Source organism: Vicia villosa, linkage group LG7 (assembly GCF_029867415.1).
Source record: "Vicia villosa cultivar HV-30 ecotype Madison, WI linkage group LG7, Vvil1.0, whole genome shotgun sequence".
NCBI lineage: Eukaryota > Viridiplantae > Streptophyta > Magnoliopsida > Fabales > Fabaceae > Vicia > Vicia villosa.
This window is the reverse complement of record NC_081186.1, coordinates 86,342,301-86,360,330: the sequence shown is the minus strand read 5'-3', so window position 1 is coordinate 86,360,330 and position 18,030 is coordinate 86,342,301. Positions and strand designations below refer to the sequence as shown.

The 18,030-nt window shown below is 35.4% G+C and overlaps 1 protein-coding gene across 1 annotated transcript; it reads left to right on the top strand.

Annotated features, from left to right (window-relative positions):
* The first annotated feature begins 13,557 nt into the window (after positions 1-13,557).
* On the top strand, positions 13,558-14,667 carry LOC131619583 (uncharacterized). The gene has a single exon (XM_058890668.1). The coding sequence runs from the start codon at positions 13,558-13,560 to the stop codon at positions 14,665-14,667; it is 1,110 nt and encodes a 369-aa protein (XP_058746651.1).
* Positions 14,668-18,030: the final 3,363 nt, after the last annotated feature.

Sequence of the window (18,030 nt, the reverse complement as noted above, 5' to 3'; positions counted from 1 at the left end):
TTATCGAATTTTTTTGTTGAAGATTGGAAGGTGGAGGGTCAATATATTGGCGAGAGGGAGGTCTCCGACCATGCTCCTATTTGGTTGAAGGACAATAGAAAGGATTGGGGTCCTAAACCTTTTAAATTCAATAATATGTGGTTCAAACATGAGGATTTCGATGTCTTTGTGGAGGAGGAATGGAAGAAGATTGTGTGTAAAGGAAGAGGTGATTATTGTTTGACGGAAAAGTTGAAAACTCTCAAAAACTGGTTAGCTTGGTGGAACAAGAACATCTATGGGTGGATAGATCTCAAAATCAACAAAGATGGGAAAGAATTGCATTCTTTAGATAACTTGTTTGTTTATTTTGCAGGTAACGCTCCGGAAGAGGTGGTTTTGAAAAGGATAAAAGTGGCGGAGGACTTTTGGGACAACTTGAATAAAAGAGAAGGTATCCTTAGACTAAAGTCGAGATAACTTTGGCTTTCCGAAGGAGATGATAACACACGCTACTTTCACAACTCTTTAAAAGAAAGAAGAAGAAGAAATTATATTTACTCCATTGAAACTTCGGGGGGTAGATTGGAAGAGGTAGATGATGTTAAAGAGTTTATAGGAAAGCATTTCAAAAACTTCTTCAAAGAAGACATTCGAATAAGGCCGGAGCTTAGGGGGGTCAACTTTAACTCTTTATCTACGGAAGAATCTTTGGATTTAGAGAAACCTTTTGAGGAAAACGAAGTGAAGGAAGCAATTTGGTCGTGTGATGGAAGCAAAATTCCGGGGCCGGGTGGATTCTCTTTGGAGTTTTACAAAAGATATTGGTGTCTCCTAAAGGAAGATGTTATGAAATATTGCAATGACTTTTATCACAAAGGCACTCTTGTCAAATCCATAACTTCCTCTTTTCTAGCCCTTATTCCTAAAAAGAAGAACCCACAAGACTTGTTTGAATATCAGCCCATTTGTTTAGTGGGGAGTATTTATAAGATCATTGCAAAGTTGTTAGCGGCAAGAATGAGGGGTGTGGTGGATAAATTGGTTTCTCCCAACCAAACCGCTTTTGTTCCGGGAAGAAGCATGATGGGTGGGGTTCTTATGGTCAATGAAATTCTTGATTGGGCTAAAAAGAAGAAGAAAGGGTGCTTATTTCTTAAAGTAGATTTCGAAAAGGCTTATGATTCTATCTCTTGGAATTACCTAAGATGGATATTGGAGAATATGGGATTTGGTAGAAGATGGATGAAATGGATGGAATATAGCATTTTTACTAACTACATGTCCGTGTTGGTTAATGGAAGTGCAACAAAAGATTTCAAGGTTCAAAGAGGATTACGTCAAGGTGACCCCATTTCACCTTTCTTGTTTGTTCTTGCTATGGAAGGATTAACCGCTTTAACCAAGAATTCGGTGACGGTGGGAGACTTTAAACCGTTCAAGTATGGTGATGAGGACTTTGTGGATATTCTCCAATTTGCGGATGATATTATTATTCTAGGAGAACCTACTTATGACAACCTTTGGAGTCTAAAAGTGTTGTTGAGAGGATTTGAATTGGTTTCCGGATTGAAGATCAACTTTAACAAAAGCAATATTTTTGGAACCCACGTAGGAGATTGGTACTTCAAGTCGGCAACAACCTTCTTAGCTTGCAAAAAAGGTTGTTTCCCGTTTAAATTCCTTGGTATTTGGGTGGGTGAAGGCGCATACAATAAAAAAGTGTGGAAAGAAGTGATTGACAACTTGAAATCAAGGCTAACCAAGTGGAAGGGAAGAAGCATTTCCATAGGAGGGAGAGTGACTCTTATTGGTTCCGTTCTTAATGCTATCCCTATTTTCACACTTTCCTTCTATAAAGCTCCGAACTTAATAATTCAAGAGATAAGAAGCCTTCTAAGCAACTTCTTGTGGAGTGGGAATGTGAAATCAAGATGCATTCATTGGGTCAAGTGGGAGAACGTTTGCAAAGCGAAAGAAAAAGGAGGTTTAGGCATTAGAGATGTGGGAGAAATGAATAAATCTCTTCTTCTTTAATGGAAGTGGAGAATTTTAAAGGAGGACAAAGCAATATGGAGTAGATTTTTACTTGTGAGGTATCATAACCCGAAGATAAAAGTCCTTGCCTCTAGCAAGGATCTTCTAAATCGGGATGACTCTAGATGGTGGAGAGACATTGTTCTTAATGATTTCAAAGAGGAGGATTTGGGTGAAGGGTTCATCGATTGGGTTAGTTGTGAGTTCAAGAACGGTTATAAAATTCTTTTTTGGCATAGTTGTTGGTTGATTGATCAAACGCTCCGTGTTTCTTTTCCGCATTTGTTTGATCGTACAATTAACAAACTTTGTGTGGTGAGTGACATCATTTCTTGGAACAATGGCGTAATTATATGGAACTTGGAATCCATCTTCGGGACGGATGTCTCCCTCTCTCCGACACCGAACGCTTTTAACCAATTTCCATCCGTCATGGGCACGGTTGTTGTTGAAGAATTAAGGGATTTAAAAGCGCTATTACAAGGTGTAGTGCCAGACAATTTGGCAAAGGATGAGTTTCGGTGGAACCTCACCTCTAACAGAGACTTTAAGGTGTCTAGTGTTTCAATTTTGGTGTCTAATGCAAAGGAGCTAGCTTGGTCTCTTCCCATCATTAACATGTTGGATATTATTTGGAAGATTACCATTCAGGCAAAGATCAATATTTTCACTTGGAGATACTTCATCAATAGACTTCCGCTAAAAGTTCAACTTGCCAATAGAGGTGTGTCTAATCTCACTTCCATAGATTGTATTTTTTGCTCTACCCATCCAGAATCCTTGGAACATCTTTTTTATCAGTGTCATGTTACTAAGGCAGCTTGGAAAAGAATCTACACGTGGTTGGCGATGAAGTTAAGATCTCTTTAGAGGAATTCAAGAGCTTCGGAAGCATTCAAGAAAAGGAGATAAACATCAACATTAAAGCTACCCTAAACACTATATGGATAGCTCTAATTTGGTGTACTTGGAAGATAAGAAACACAATTATTTTTGACAACGGTTTGTTTAGTTTTGATGAGGTGATATCAAACATCATGTTTTTTTCTTGGAGGTGGAGTTGTAATAGGGAACCTCATAGTAGGATTTCTTTTTATGATTGGTATAAATTACCTTTACTTTGTAACAAAACTCACTAGTGTTTTTTTGTTGTAAGGGTTGCACCCCTAGTGCGATATCTTATATTCAATTGCTTATTAAAAAAAAATTGTCCATGAAGATCATATGTTGGATCTTCAATTCCTTGATATTCTGGGCAACATGTAATACTAGGAATCTCTTTTCTCAAAAACAAACATAAGGGTTTGTTAAAGGATATTCTCTACGGATCATCTTGCATGAATTTGTTTCTGTTCAAAAAATGGATAAAATAATTAATATAAATAATCAAAAATATTTTCGATATAAAAATTTAATAGAACAAGCCTTGAACCCAGTTGATATTTTGCTCTTGCAATCCATCGAAGAGAACTCTTCCAAGTTTCCTTATGTTTCATTTAGATTTCCAATATCGTAAGAGAACTTAAATAATGGACGTCCCTTAAGTTTTACACAGATCATTAATGATGGATTCTTGAGCGTTGATAATCTTTATACGGACGACAAATATTTGTTTAAGGATGTTGAATGAAAATAGTGAAAGAAACACTTAACTATCATCTCGATTTTTAATATATAACCGAGGGGTTAGAGTAAAATAATTTTTTTTCCAAAAATTGTTAAATTGTTAACCCAGAATATTAAAAAAACATTGTATGAAACAAATATTCGCAGAATATCAGATTGTTTATCCAAAATATTAAAATTACAGCACGAGCAGGTCGCATACAAAATTTGTTGCATACAATGTATTTTTAATATTCTGGGTAAACAATGTAACCATTTTTGAAAAATAACTATTTTACTGTAACCCCTCGGTTTGTCAGGTTTTTTTTTAAATGGTTACATTGTTTACCCATAATATCAACAATACATTTTATGCAACAAATCTTTGCAGAATATCAAGATTGTTTACCTAGAATATAAAAAATGCAGCATATCCAGGTCTCATACAAGGTGGTAAAGATGTCTTGAATGTCAGACATGTCTTCACCAAGATTGATTGTTGATGTTATGATTATCACTGCTTTCGCTAGCATATAGAATTTGCATGATTGGAATGCATCCAACTTCTAATCAAGTGTGTATCATAAAATAGAAGATATGTTTTCTGCACTTGCAATCCATCAGTAAAAGCTTTTAGAAATAAATCATAGTTGTTCAAAACCTTAAACAACAACATCAACATCATTGTAAAAGCTGGAAAAAAATATTTTGTTCAAGGTAGAATAATAATTTTTTTCAATTTTATAATCCATCCTAAAAAAATGATACATTTGACGGTGAGACGGCTACAAAAAAGATAGTATATGATAAAATTTGTTCAGCGAGTGTTTTATAGTAAAATCTGATTATTTTATCCCTCGGTTTATCAATGAAATCGAAGGATTAGTTCATTTACTTTATAGTTATTAACAAATAAAAACATAAAGTGTATTAACTGGGATTCAAAACATGTCCTGAATAGTATATCACGTTGGTGTTTATAAAAATCGAGGTAACAAATTGTTTATATATATATATATATATATATATATATATATATATATATATATATATAAATAATAGACGACGTTAAAACTTCGTCATGAAAAGCGTTATTTGTTACTACCTCCGGTCCCATTTATAAGAAAAGATTCCCTTTTTAGATACATTGAATAAATAATGTATTTGGACAATATGTTGTCTAAATACATTATTTATTCAATGTATCTAAAAATGGAATCTTTTCTTATAAATGAGACCAGAGGGAGTATAGTGTATATAAAGATATATTAAAAAACAAGTTACACTGTTCAATGCTAGAAAAGAAATTTTCAATACTTTGTCTGTATTTCGCTCCTTAACGGTTAGAACTTAGTTTATTGCTTCTAGTTCTTCAACCGCCTTCTTTCTCCACTTTTAATTTTGTTTCCAAATAAAAAAATATTTTGCAAAATGAACTAGAGGTGAAGGAAGAGGAGGTTGAAGAACTAGGAGCATTGCAACAAAAACTAACTACTTAAGAGAAAAATGCGGATAATGGGATGAAGAATTCTTGTTCTTCTAGTATAACTTAATTTGTCATATTATAATCTTCTACTCATATAGAAAGGCTATATGTTTAGTGAGCATTGACGAAATAAACATTTCACATAATTTATAATAAACTCAGTGTGTATATCACAACAGTTGTTTAGAACAACTTTGTGAAAAGTTATGCGTTGAGAATATCACAACGGCTGTTTAAAATAACCGTTATGAAATGTAGCACATTTAGTATATAATTACAACTACACGACCATAGTGAAAAACATCATATTTGCAATCACCCCTACCTCATAATGATTGGTCAAATGTGGTGGTATTTTTTTTCAACTTTCTAAAATGGCTTTTACTTAGTAGGGAGTCTATTCAATTTATCTTTGAAAACTATTGACGTTGAATTTGGAAGCTACGACAGCGAGAGTCAACCACTTATTTGAATTTTTCTAATTATTTGCAAATTTAACGATATGTATGCATTTAGTGTATATTGGTTTTTTCTATGGATACAATTTTGGAGCGATCATCATTTAAAGTTAACAAAGATTTAGACAAATTACTTGCGATTTGTGAACATTGTTGCCGACAAGATTATTAGTTCTATAGCTTATTAACTCATATGTTAAAATTAGTGGTTTTTTATATTTTATCAAACGGTGCAATATTTACTTGTGATTTTATTTGCCATCATCTAAGTTATGCAATATCCTCGTAAAAAAACTAACTTATACATTATCTTTATATATTGATTTGCTGTCAGATAATTTATATATTTTTCATTAATTCTTTTGCCAAATAGTCTTATATAAATGTAACCAAAAGATACTCTTATATGAATTCTAACATGTGGAATCAGAGAGGGCCACAAATATTTAGATGTTGATATCTCCTTTACCAATTGCGACCTTAAATGAATAATGTCTTTTATTGGTGAACAAACAAATCTTCTTGTTGATCTTTTGCTAAAAAATTCATGGGATTAAGACTTAAACACAAAAAGAAAACTTTATTTATGACATTAATCAACGACAGACTCATCCTTTTAGTTATTTAGAGAGTTTAGGTAAATCTTTTTGATGAGTTTGCAAGTGTGTTGCTTAATAGTCGTTGGGTGCTGTTTTTAAGTCTTAAAAGTTGTTTATTCCGATATCTTGATTATTTCTTTTTTATAATTGAAGAGATTATCATAATTAATAAGTGAAAAATAAGAGATACTCCAACTCTTACGAAAAATAATTTTACGAATAATACGAGAACAAAAGATTCGGCAACAAATTAATTAATTGTGACTGATATCGCAAAGATACACAAGATTAATTGGTCTAAAACGTTTAGTCATACAAGAGAAGTAATAACGCATTATTTCGTGGAAAATTTTTAGGTAGACACGGATATAAGAAATTGTTTTACACACAGCCAATTACAAATTTTTAATTAATTAAAAAATAAATTAAGAGTTTTCTCTCTCCTTCATAATCTCAACTACCCCATGAATCCAATTAAAAACAAAATTAAAATAAAAATAAATTAAAAAATTGCTCTCTTCTTATTGGTTGTGCCTAAGAAATAGATTTATGGTCGTGTCCATGCAAGAATTCCTCTTGTTTCGTTAAGTATTATTTGGAGTACCAAATTTTTCTATTTTATTATATAATTAACTAAAACAATTATTAATTTGGTTTGAAATAATTTTGATTTATTTTAATATAATAAAAATAGATTTAAGACTAAGATTTTCGCCTATGACATGTAAACTCTCATTTACCTTTCTATTATGAGATTATGTGCAAGAACGTAAAATGCATGAAAGTAAAATTGCAGTAAGTTAAAGTGTGTAGAGAATTAAAATGTCAAGGAGTATAATCTGAGGTCATATGGTGTTTTATATCCTTGAACCAAATAAAATAGCCATAATTCACAATTAAAGATGTTAAAATCAGAGTGTAAACGTCTGAAAAGTGGAAGGGCCATAAATGAAACAACAAGACATTGAAAATCCAAAGGTCGTTGTAGCAATTACAGTCGTAATAGCCATTACGGTCAAACCATAATGCCCCCTTGTTTTGAGCAGCTTCCTCTGCTCTCTTCTATAGTTTTCAAACATCTTCTTGTATCTTTTCTACTTCAACATCTATCCACTTGATCATGAATTTGCACCTTCAAAACTCTTAAAACACAAAGAAAAAAAGGAAACAAAATTTAAATAGAACAAAAATGGAATGAAAGTACTAGAATAAATAATAAAATCAAATCCGAAGAACGATTAAAATGCAACTTATCAAAGATAAATGAAAAAATGAAAAAGTAAACAAACAACTCTTTAGAAAAAATGTGACTTTCTAGTTTTTACATTTCTGTTGAGTTTTGAAAAGAACAAACCAATTATAAAACTTCATCGAAACCTCCAAAATGATTTTTTTTTCATAAAAGTTAACTCATGCAGATATAATGCTAAAACTTATAACCAACTTGCCCATAACCACTTCCAACGTAAGTACCAATATTGAATTCCTTCTATCATGACACCATCTCAAAATTTGTAGTGACAAAACGGTCTCAGTCCGCCGGGTATGCCCATTTTGCCTTTTTTTTTTGGACGAGCCAAGATTTTAGGCCCTCACGCTCTAATATATATGCCCGTTTCGCACTTTTTTCTTTATTGCAGGTTATTAGCAGACATTAACATAAATTTTTTCAATTTTAAGGCTTAAAAGCTACAATGCCCGTAGGTCCCCTCTGCCCCGCAATCATTTTTTTCGAGGCATGGCAAGATTTTAGGCCTGGACCCTCAACAAAGCCCGCTCCGCCATGCCTATTTTGACGGGTTGTTATAGGCCTGACCTAAATAGGGAGGGCATGCCTTTTGGCCACCCCTATTCAAACATATTCATCTTAACATCCTCATCATTGCATCCTTACAGTCTCTCAAAACAATCCCATGAATTTGAATACTAGTCATGTAATTTTAAAATAGTTGTGTTTCTTTGCATGTCCATAATTGTTGCATGTGCAACAAAAGTAAGATTTGCAATTATCGTATCTATAGACACAGGTAATTTTAAAGACAAAATAATAGTGAATATTATTCTAAGTGAGAAAAAGGCTTTATGTTTAATGTGAAGCGAAAAAGTAAATAATGGAAAATAAATGACAAAGAGTCATGTTGAAGATTTCGATGTTAATAGTGAGAATGCTTGTTGGGGGTAGATTTCAACATTACGTATCTCTCATGGAAATCTATAGGTCAATTATATGTTCCTCTACTTAGCGTATAATACTACCACATGTTACCCTTATTCGTATCTCATTTCGATCTCCACGCCGTGAGATCAGCGTATTTCTCAATAGAACGATATAATTACTATTAACGAATAGACCATTAAATTTTAATAGTCATAAAGTAGCGAGACTCTACAATGATCCTGCTACAATACGTGTGGACATTGTGTCAATACATATGTGTAAGATTAGTACTCAGTAGGTGATTATCTTGGATCTAGAAATGGAAAGCATCTTTCGATGTCAGGTCACACCATGAAAATAGGTTGTAGATTTCAAAATTAAAATAAACATTAAGATTAAAGAGTCACCAATATTAGAGCATGAGTTGATTTACATTGAATGACATAACCTATTTAGTACATAAATATAATGACTACATGAAACCATTACAATGGAATTTTAGCTACACTTACAAGTGGTTGTCATTGTAACACCCCAAATTTTACCTGAAAATATCATGCGAGAAATCAGAGTATTTTAAAAACTATCAACAAGCATTTGGGATATCACATTTACTTCATATAAGCAACTCATAAACAGATACATAACACTTTAATCTCAGAGAAGTACAAAACAACTTATTACAGCTCTTAGACAAACCAACTTCAATAGGTGATTATCTTGGATCTAGTAATGGAAAGGACCTCTCGGTGTCACGTCACACCATGAAAATAAGTTTTAGGTTGCAAAATTAAAATAAGTATTAAGATTAAAGAGTCACCAATATTACAGCATGAGTAGATTTACATAGAATGTCATAACCTATTTAGTACATAAATATAATGACTACATATAACCATAATAATAGAAATTTTAGCTACGGTTACACGTGGTTGTCGTAACAACTAGCCTTTTTAGAGAAGTTGACTTTGAAACTGGGATCTGCCATATTACCTAAGCAGCGGTTCTGCCTTATGACTTCCATTTGTATCCTCTTGTAATAGACTAGAGTGGACTTACTCCAATTCTATAGTACTCCTCTGATCCACCAAAACTCTTTTTGCACTGAACTAAAAACTTTAATTTATAAGTAAAATTCGGAGGCTCTCGTTGGGGTCATTGTTCTTGCGTCCAACGCGCCTATCTTATTGTGACACTCTAACCATTCATGTCTTCCTTGTGTCATTGAATGTCTTTTCTCATATCTCGCACTACCCATTTGACTAGCATGCTAACCCTGACTTCACTATGAAGCACTTGCGCTTGATGTTGCCACCTAGCCATACTTTGCTCAAAATTTGATATTCATGAGCCAATTTTAAGAGGCCACTAAAATTGGGTTGTCTTCCAACAAGTGCTTGCTTAACGTCAGTAGCTTTACAGTGATTGGTGTCACGTGACACTAATTAGCTTGTAATTTATCTCACAATGTTTAATCTGACCTTGAATTCTTCTTTGTCCATATCCACGAGCATTCTCATAGTTTTCATGAAAGGTTTTTCCAAGATGACATTAATTTTTGGGTCTTCCTTGACATCACGTATCACAAAGTCTACATAAAATGAGTAGGTATCAACCAATATCAGTACATCTTTAATTGCTCCCACCAGTTTCCTGCATGTTTTATCTACCATTTCCAGATCTCTTGCATATGGCTTTACTTGCATATACCCAATTCTAGCTACCACAGAAAGTGGCATAATATTGTCACTTGCTCCTAAATCAACAAGTACATTGCCAATTTCCATGTTACATATAGAGACATGCAATACTACTATTCTAGGGTCAGCTTCCTTCTTGGGTAGGTCCTTCAAATTTTGCTGGAAGGCTTCATCCTGCACTTCTTTTTTTTAGAATCTTCTGCTCATACTTGCTTAGATTTAACATTCTTATCAACCTTGACAACAATATTGTTGTTTTCCTTTGGATTATTCTTTGTATTTGCACGAAATGTGTTACTTGGAAGATTTCAGAACTGTTTGACTAGTTGGCCCAACTTTACTTCAAGGTTTTTAATGGAAGCTTCAGCGTTTTTGTGGCTGTCCATACACCCGGGCGTAAACTAAGTAAGTGTATCTTCCAACTTTGTCACTTTGTCGCATAATGGAGATGTTTGTGAATAATGTTGAAAAGGTTTTAATTGGGTAAAATCCAAAGTAGGATATCTTCTGAAATATATAGGAAAAATTTAGTAGGTGTTCCAGCAGCGTTTTTAAAAATATTAGAGATTTAATTATTGGATAAAATATAAGTTAAATTTTTCTTAATTTAATTTTAATTTTTTTAGGTATTAGATAAATTTTGATGAATGTGATGATGAAGGAGACAAGGGAGGAATATGAAGTTATATAAAAAATATTATGTGTTGATAAGTCATTACATTCATTAAATTATAAATTTCCAACCGTATGATATTTTTTTAAAAGATGAAATGGTTAAAATTTAAAAATAATAATGTGTATGGTGGATACTCAATAATATTATTTCACCTATGATATTTAAGGTTAAAAGTTAATATAATAGACTAACTTGACTAACAGATCGAATAGTTTTTTGAAGGACTAAAACACAACGTTTATTAAATAAAAATCAAAATGAAGTCTTAAATTAAATTAAAAGATCAAAAGATGCATTACACCTAACTTTTTTATTTATTTATTAAAAACATATTTTCATGATATTATCCCACTTATGGAGGTGACATGATCAACTTGAAAGTGGCAAGTAGATTCATCTTTGTGCGGGATTTAGTTTGGACTTGTTGTGCAAACTTATATTTATATAAGGATGTAGGATATTGCAAGACAACTGAACAATAACTAAATAAATATTTCCTATTTCATTTATAAAAATAAAAAAAATTTATTATTAATTTTAATTTTATTTACAATACTATAACAATTTTTAAAAATATATTTAAATTAGTCTAATATTATTTTGATTAAAAACATTATGAAATATGTATTACTTAAAACATGGGTGAAAAATAGAAAATAAGTTTTATTTATATTTTATATGTTAAATATTATATATTTTTTGAATTGTATATTTGAAAATCAAAATAAAAATTATTTAAATTTTGTCTGAAATATTTTTGAAATGAATGTTCCATTTGAAAGTAATATAAATATTATTTAGAAAATCCATATCATTCAAAAAAAGAGAGAGAAAGTAGAGAGAGGGGGGAGAGAGTTTTGTCAGGGTTTTTGGGTGTGGGGTTTCCGGTCGCAGCCACCATGAGTGGTGGTCGATTTCCAAGCAGTGGGGAGTGGCAATTTGTTCATAAACGGGCGTTTAGGAATTGGGTTCCGCAATGGGACATTTTTAGGGCGCGGAAGACTCAAGCAGAAGAAAAGTTGTGTTCGATCTTTGTGTCGGAGTTTCCAAATGGATGCAAAGCGCGGGATCTGTGTGGCTTGTTTGGGTGTATAGGTGAGGTCGTGGAGGTCGTCGTTTCTCCTAGAAGGAACAGTGTTGGGAAGAGATTTGGCTTTGCAAGGTTTGTGGAGGTTCAGGACGCACGTCTGTTAGCGGTGAAGCTTGATAATGTGATTATCGAAGGGAGGAAAATCCATGCCAATGTGCCGAGGTTTGAGAGAAAACCGATTGTTTTGGGGAAGAAAGATATGGGGAAGCCGGAGGTTCTCGAGGGGAAGGAGGTGCGTAGGCAAGTGTTTGGGGGTCGTGGTGCGTGGAATAGTTTTGATGGCAGCAGGGGTTACAAGTCTTTTACTGATGTTGTGGCCAACAATCCGGTGCGAGAGTTTCATCAGGATGCTTTGACTATCAATTTCATTCCGAAGGAGGAGACGAGATTGAGGTTTTCTAAAGCATTAGTAGGTGTTCTCAGATGCCCTGGTTCTGCTCACAAGATACAAACGCTGATTGAGAGGGCGGGTTTCTTTGCCATTCGCGTCTCGCCGATGGGAGCAACTAAGTGCTTGTTGGAGGAAGAAGAGGAGGGCATTCTGAAGGAGTTTTTGGCGGACGGAGAGAAATGGTGGTGTGACTGGTTTTCAGAGGTGTATAAGTGGAAGGAAGAGGAGCTAGATCCGTTCCGAGCGGTGTGGTTGAATGTGTTTGGAATTCCATTGTCAGCATGGAACTCTGAATTCTTTGAGGCTCTGGCTATGTTGTTCGGCGATTTTATTTCAGTTGATGACAGTACAGCGAATGGGAGTCGTTTGGACATGGCGAGAATCCAGGTGAAAGTTTGCTTGACAAAGGTTATCCCTGTTAATGTTGTTGCTGTAATTGGTGGCAAGAGGTTTGGTTTGGTTATCTTTCAGGAACATCGTGTGTTGCACGGGCACCATGCAGGAGCTCCATCTCTTGGGTGTGTGGATTCAGATTCGTCTGAATCGGTTGGGTCAGAGGATTTGTGGTCTGATGATTTGTTGTTGGATTCGGAGAAGAGTATGGATTCTTCGGCGAGGCAGGATCATGATTTCGGTAAGGCGGAGGTTGTTAGGGGTCAGGGCGATGAAGCGGTGGTGTCTAGAAAAGTTGGTGAGGTGGGGAGGGTGTTAGAAGTGGCGGTTCAGGATGCAAGAGGTGGCGGCAGTTTCAGTGGCGATGGAGCTATGGTCAAGGGTTTGGGAGGGGCAGAGCCTACTGCAGTTGATAGGTTGGAAGGGGTTTTCGACAACGCGATTTCAGCGGCGAAGGTTGACTCTATTGTGGCGGCATCTGTTGTTGATTCCGATTCGGTGGATTTCTCTTCTTCTGTGGGCAAGGAATTAGAGGTGGGGGTGTGTGAATCGGGTCCTGTTAGGGGGGCGGTTAATAGGAAAGTTAAATTTAAAAAGATGTTGGAGTTGGGGGTGGTCTAAGCAGGATGCAGTTTAGGAGTTTGAAGTCGAGTGGGAGGAAGAGGAAGTCGGTGGGTTCTAAGAAGAAGGGTGTTCTTTGTCTGGAGGAAGTAAAATCAATCCCAGGGGCTGTGAACGGTGTAACATCTAATATAATGGAGCTGCCCCAGAGTGTTTCTTCTGCTGAGAATGTTATTATTAGTAGAAATAATGCTGCTCAGTGGAAACAAGTTGATATTGGCGATGAGGTTAGACTAAAGGGTGCGGTTGAAGCACTGGGGGTCTCAAATATAAAAAGGCAGTGTTATAATAAGTGTGTTGTTGGTGAATCCTCGGTGGCTCTTGAGAGAAGGGAATCGGAGTCGGCGTTCACAAACGGTATCAAATGATTATAGGCTCCTTAAATGTTCGTGGGTGTGGTAATGCTCTTAAAAGAAGGAGGATTACCGACATAATAAAAAAGGGTAATGCGGATATGTTTTTTATTCAAGAATCAAAGTTATCAAATACGGAGGAGTTTGTCGTCAAAAGCTTATGGAGTAATTCGGAAATTGGCTTTTCTTTTTCTAATTCAGAAGGTTTGTCGGGAGGAATTATCTCTCTTTGGAGGACGGATAGGGTGGAGGTTATTTATAGTTTTAGAGGCGAAGGTTTTTTGGGGAACAAAGTGGTGTGGAAGGAAGGGGTGTATTATGTGGTAAACGTTTATTCGTCTTGTAACTTGGAGAAGAAAAAAGTTTTGTGGAGAAATTTGTTAGATTTGAAACGTAGGTTGTGTGATGGGGATTGGATTATTGGAGGGGATTTCAATGCTACTAAAAGTTCTAGTGAAAGAAAGGGTAGGAGGAATTACGAAGGTGACATTGGCTCCGATTTGTTTGGAGGCTTTATTGGGGAGAGTGGTTTGGTGGATGTTCCTTGTAAAGGAAAGAGATTTTCGTGGTTTAGTGGTGATGGGAGAGCTATGAGTAGAATCGATCGCTTCTTGATTTCAAATAGCATTGTAAACAAGTGGGGTGTGGTGGGGCAACTTATTGGTAAGAGAGATATTTCGGATCATAGCCCGGTGTGGTTAGTGATGGATGATGTTAATTGGGGACCAAAACCGTTCAAGTTTAACAACGAATGGTTTTCTTTGTATTCTTTTCTTCCTTTTGTCGAGAAAGAGTGGAATGATATGGTTGTGGAGGGTAGGGGTGATTTTGTCCTTAAAGAAAAGTTGAGAAGATTGAAAGATAGGTTGGTTTGGTGGAATAAAAATGTGTTCGGGAGATTTGATTTGGAAGTTGAAGATAGTGTGAGAGAGTTAAATTTGGGTGATGAGGTGTTGGAATTTGCTTCGGAAGAACTCTTTGGAGAGGCTAATTTGAAAAGGAGAGGGGCAAACAAGAGATTTTGGTTAAATTTAAGAATAAAGGAGAACATGCTCGTTCAAAAGTCTAGGCTTAAATGGCTAAATGAAGGTTGTCATACCCTAAATTTGTCCTACCCTTAATTTTTTTAACTGACTTAAGCATCGCATTCATCTGCATACTTCCATTAATTCATTTAACATAACATGCATCGTTAATCAATAAACATGGTAGGGGATCATGGTCATAGAGGGAGCTGATTTTTCACATGGTTTGCAGTTCATACCCCGTACATGCTTGTTTCTATTGAGGCTTTTAACTGGTCATGGATTGAGGTTCATTTCACTGTGCTTGTGTCAACTAGTGGATTTTCAAGGTTGTACCTATGATTATTATGTGGATCATCACAATGTTCGAGTTTCATCTGGTTTATTTTCCAATTCAAGGTTTGGCTCATCCGGTTACCTGGAATACAAGCCATTCATTTGTGGATTCATTCATTTGAAGACAATATCGGGTCACTTTCAATTTTTGAAGACATGTGGCAAAATTTCAGCTTTTGACCAAAGTCCATAATGGACTGTATTAGGCTTTTGTCTTATGATGTATATTCAAGTTGCGAGTTGAAAGAAATATATGAATATTTTGGAGGGAAAGGTACTTTAGAATTCAAAGTCAAAGCATGCCATATGTTACTTCAAAATCAATACCGGATCCATCTCAATACAAGGTCATTACATGGAAATGGAAGATTTATAAGAAAATGTACAAAATAGCAGCTGTTGACTTCCTAAGGGATCTATTTCCCTTCATTTATTCTAATCTCATCTCCTTCCACTTCACATTCATGTTGCTCCATGCATTGCCAAAGAAGATGACATAACTCCATACAATACCATCTAAGCTCAAGCCAAAATTCAGTATGAAACTCCCTGCAATAGAACTCAAATATTGAAGCTGCACATTCAAACAGTCCAAACTATACATGCCAAACCTGCTACAAACATGCATCCATTCTGCATAAAGAAAAGGAAAAAGGGTGAAAGCATTCAGTTCAGCACAGTTGATCATACACAAAATTATTCAAGCCAAAGTTCAGTCACAGCATCATATCAAACTACTCAACCAGCTCTGCATCAGTTTGCAACATAAAATCAAAACCATTCAGCAATCAATACAAGTTCACTTTACAATCAGCTCTGAACCGAATATAACCAACCCCTTAGCACAACCAAACCTCACTGAGTCCCTTCAAAAAAGGCAATTTTCCTATTGATGCCTAACTACTAGTTCACTAACAGAAGAATCCCTAACCAATTTCTCTATATAAGACCATAACACAACAGAAATATACCTAATTGCTTCTAACCTCACTACTAACTTAACCAACTCTCAACTGTCCATAACAGAATTAGTTACACTTCTAACCAACCTATAACTAACCTAGTAGACTTAACTAACTTCCAAAAAAAACAGTTACAAAAATCACCTATTAAATAACAACCTAACTGCTTCCTAACCACTTTGTAACCACCAAAACAATTGGTAACTAACTTTTTTAACCATCATAAATCCCTAGCAGTTCCCTCTGATTCTTAACAGAAAACCTATTAACAATCTCTAACCGACTAACATTCAGTTCATAACTAACTATTCCTAGCAACACTAACAGAACTAACACTTCCACTCCCTCAACTAACTTCAAAACCGTTCAATCCTCACCGTTCATTTCATAACAGAACCGAGCTAATCCTAAGGCTCACATTTCATCCCCTCAGCCTATATAACCACCCACGCCATTCATTCTCCATCTACGCTCATTCACCAACACTTCACCACAATTCTCCACCATCACTCTCACATTCTTCTCTCATCCATCTTCATCTTCTCCACGCCATTCATCACCACCTTCATCATCACTCTCTCACACTCATCTTCCACCTCCTTCAATCTCATCATCATCATCAACAGAAATTAAACAAGAAAATGAGAAGAGGAGAAGGGAGTAACAAACTCATAACATAATTGAAAACTCACCTCAAAAACCAGAAGTGGATCTTCCCTATCTCCATACTCCACCACGGTCAGCATCATCAATCACCAATCTTGCTTCAATCCGCAACACCTGTGCATCATCATCTTCAATCTGCGTCAATAAACACCGCGCATCACCATACATCTTCATCCGTGATACGCAACGACATCATCTTCCTATCACGCTTCCGCATCTTCAATCGTTATCTCCTTCAATCAATAACACGCATCATTTTCAGAAGCTTCGCGCATCTGCGATTCAAAAACGTCAACGAATTTAGAAACGCGAAGGAATGTGAGAAGAGAAGAGATGAAGTTGTAATCAGAAAAAAGAAAGACGCCTTACCTGGATATCGAATTGCTCCGTTCATTCTTCGTCTTCGTCAATCTCGAACCAGACTTGTCTTAGGAGATTCGAAACGGGAAAAACGTTTGGGAGGAAACTAAAAACACAGAGAGGAAGAGGAGAGACGGTGGATACGTGTTGACTGTGCGACGGGGATTGTTAGAGCTCGACCGGAAGAGGTGATGAAGTCGCCGCCCATCGCCGTTTTCACGAAGGAGAGGCAAGAACGAGAAAGTCTGAGATGAAGGGATTGGGAACGCCGCGGCCAAGGTAACCCTAATTTCCCTTTTGTCTCTTTTTATTTATTATTTTTTTTAATTCATTGAATAATAGAAATAACATAAAATCTGAATAAGCTTGGGCTACGCCATGAATTGCTTGCATACACCCCCTGGCCCATGCTTCTTTTTGGCAGACAAAACTCAGCAACTCCAAAAACGCCATTGGGCCATAGTTGTTAGTTGCACCCCCTGGCCCGTTGTCTCGTTTTTTTCGCCATGTGAAAAATGCTGTAAACAAAACTCCGTTGGGCTTATCCCATTGGGCTGCTGCGCCCTTTCCCTATCTACACCATGTTTTCTGATTAACACCTCCCTGTTCTCATGTAGATTTAGATTTTTCACTTAGTTTTTTTATACCTTTTAGGTTCTAAAAGACAATAAAATCAATAAAACTTTTTAACATTTTGTTAGATTTTTAGTTATTGTTGACATTAATCTTTTGAACTCATTTCTTTCATAAAATCAATAAAAAATAATAGTACTCTTAATTCACTTTTGTGCTATATTTTGACTTGTTCTTATGCTATTCTCAATATTCTACTTAGCGCTTTATTTTTTTATGCTTCTTTTAAATCCTAACCTTAGGTAGAAACCCTGATAATAATAAGTAGAATTCCTCATTCATATTAGGCTAGTTTTCTTAGGCTAGTTCTTTTTCTTTTCAACTTTAATCCATTTAAAAATACTTGAATAAACTCCCATAAAAAATACCAAGAAAACTCATAAAAAATGACTAATAAATAATTTGACTAATAAAAAGGGAATGGAAGCTTGTAACTTCTCTTGCTTAAGGGATGTTCGAGTGCTTGGAGCTCCCTTGCTTAAGGGTTCCATTCAGGCGTAAG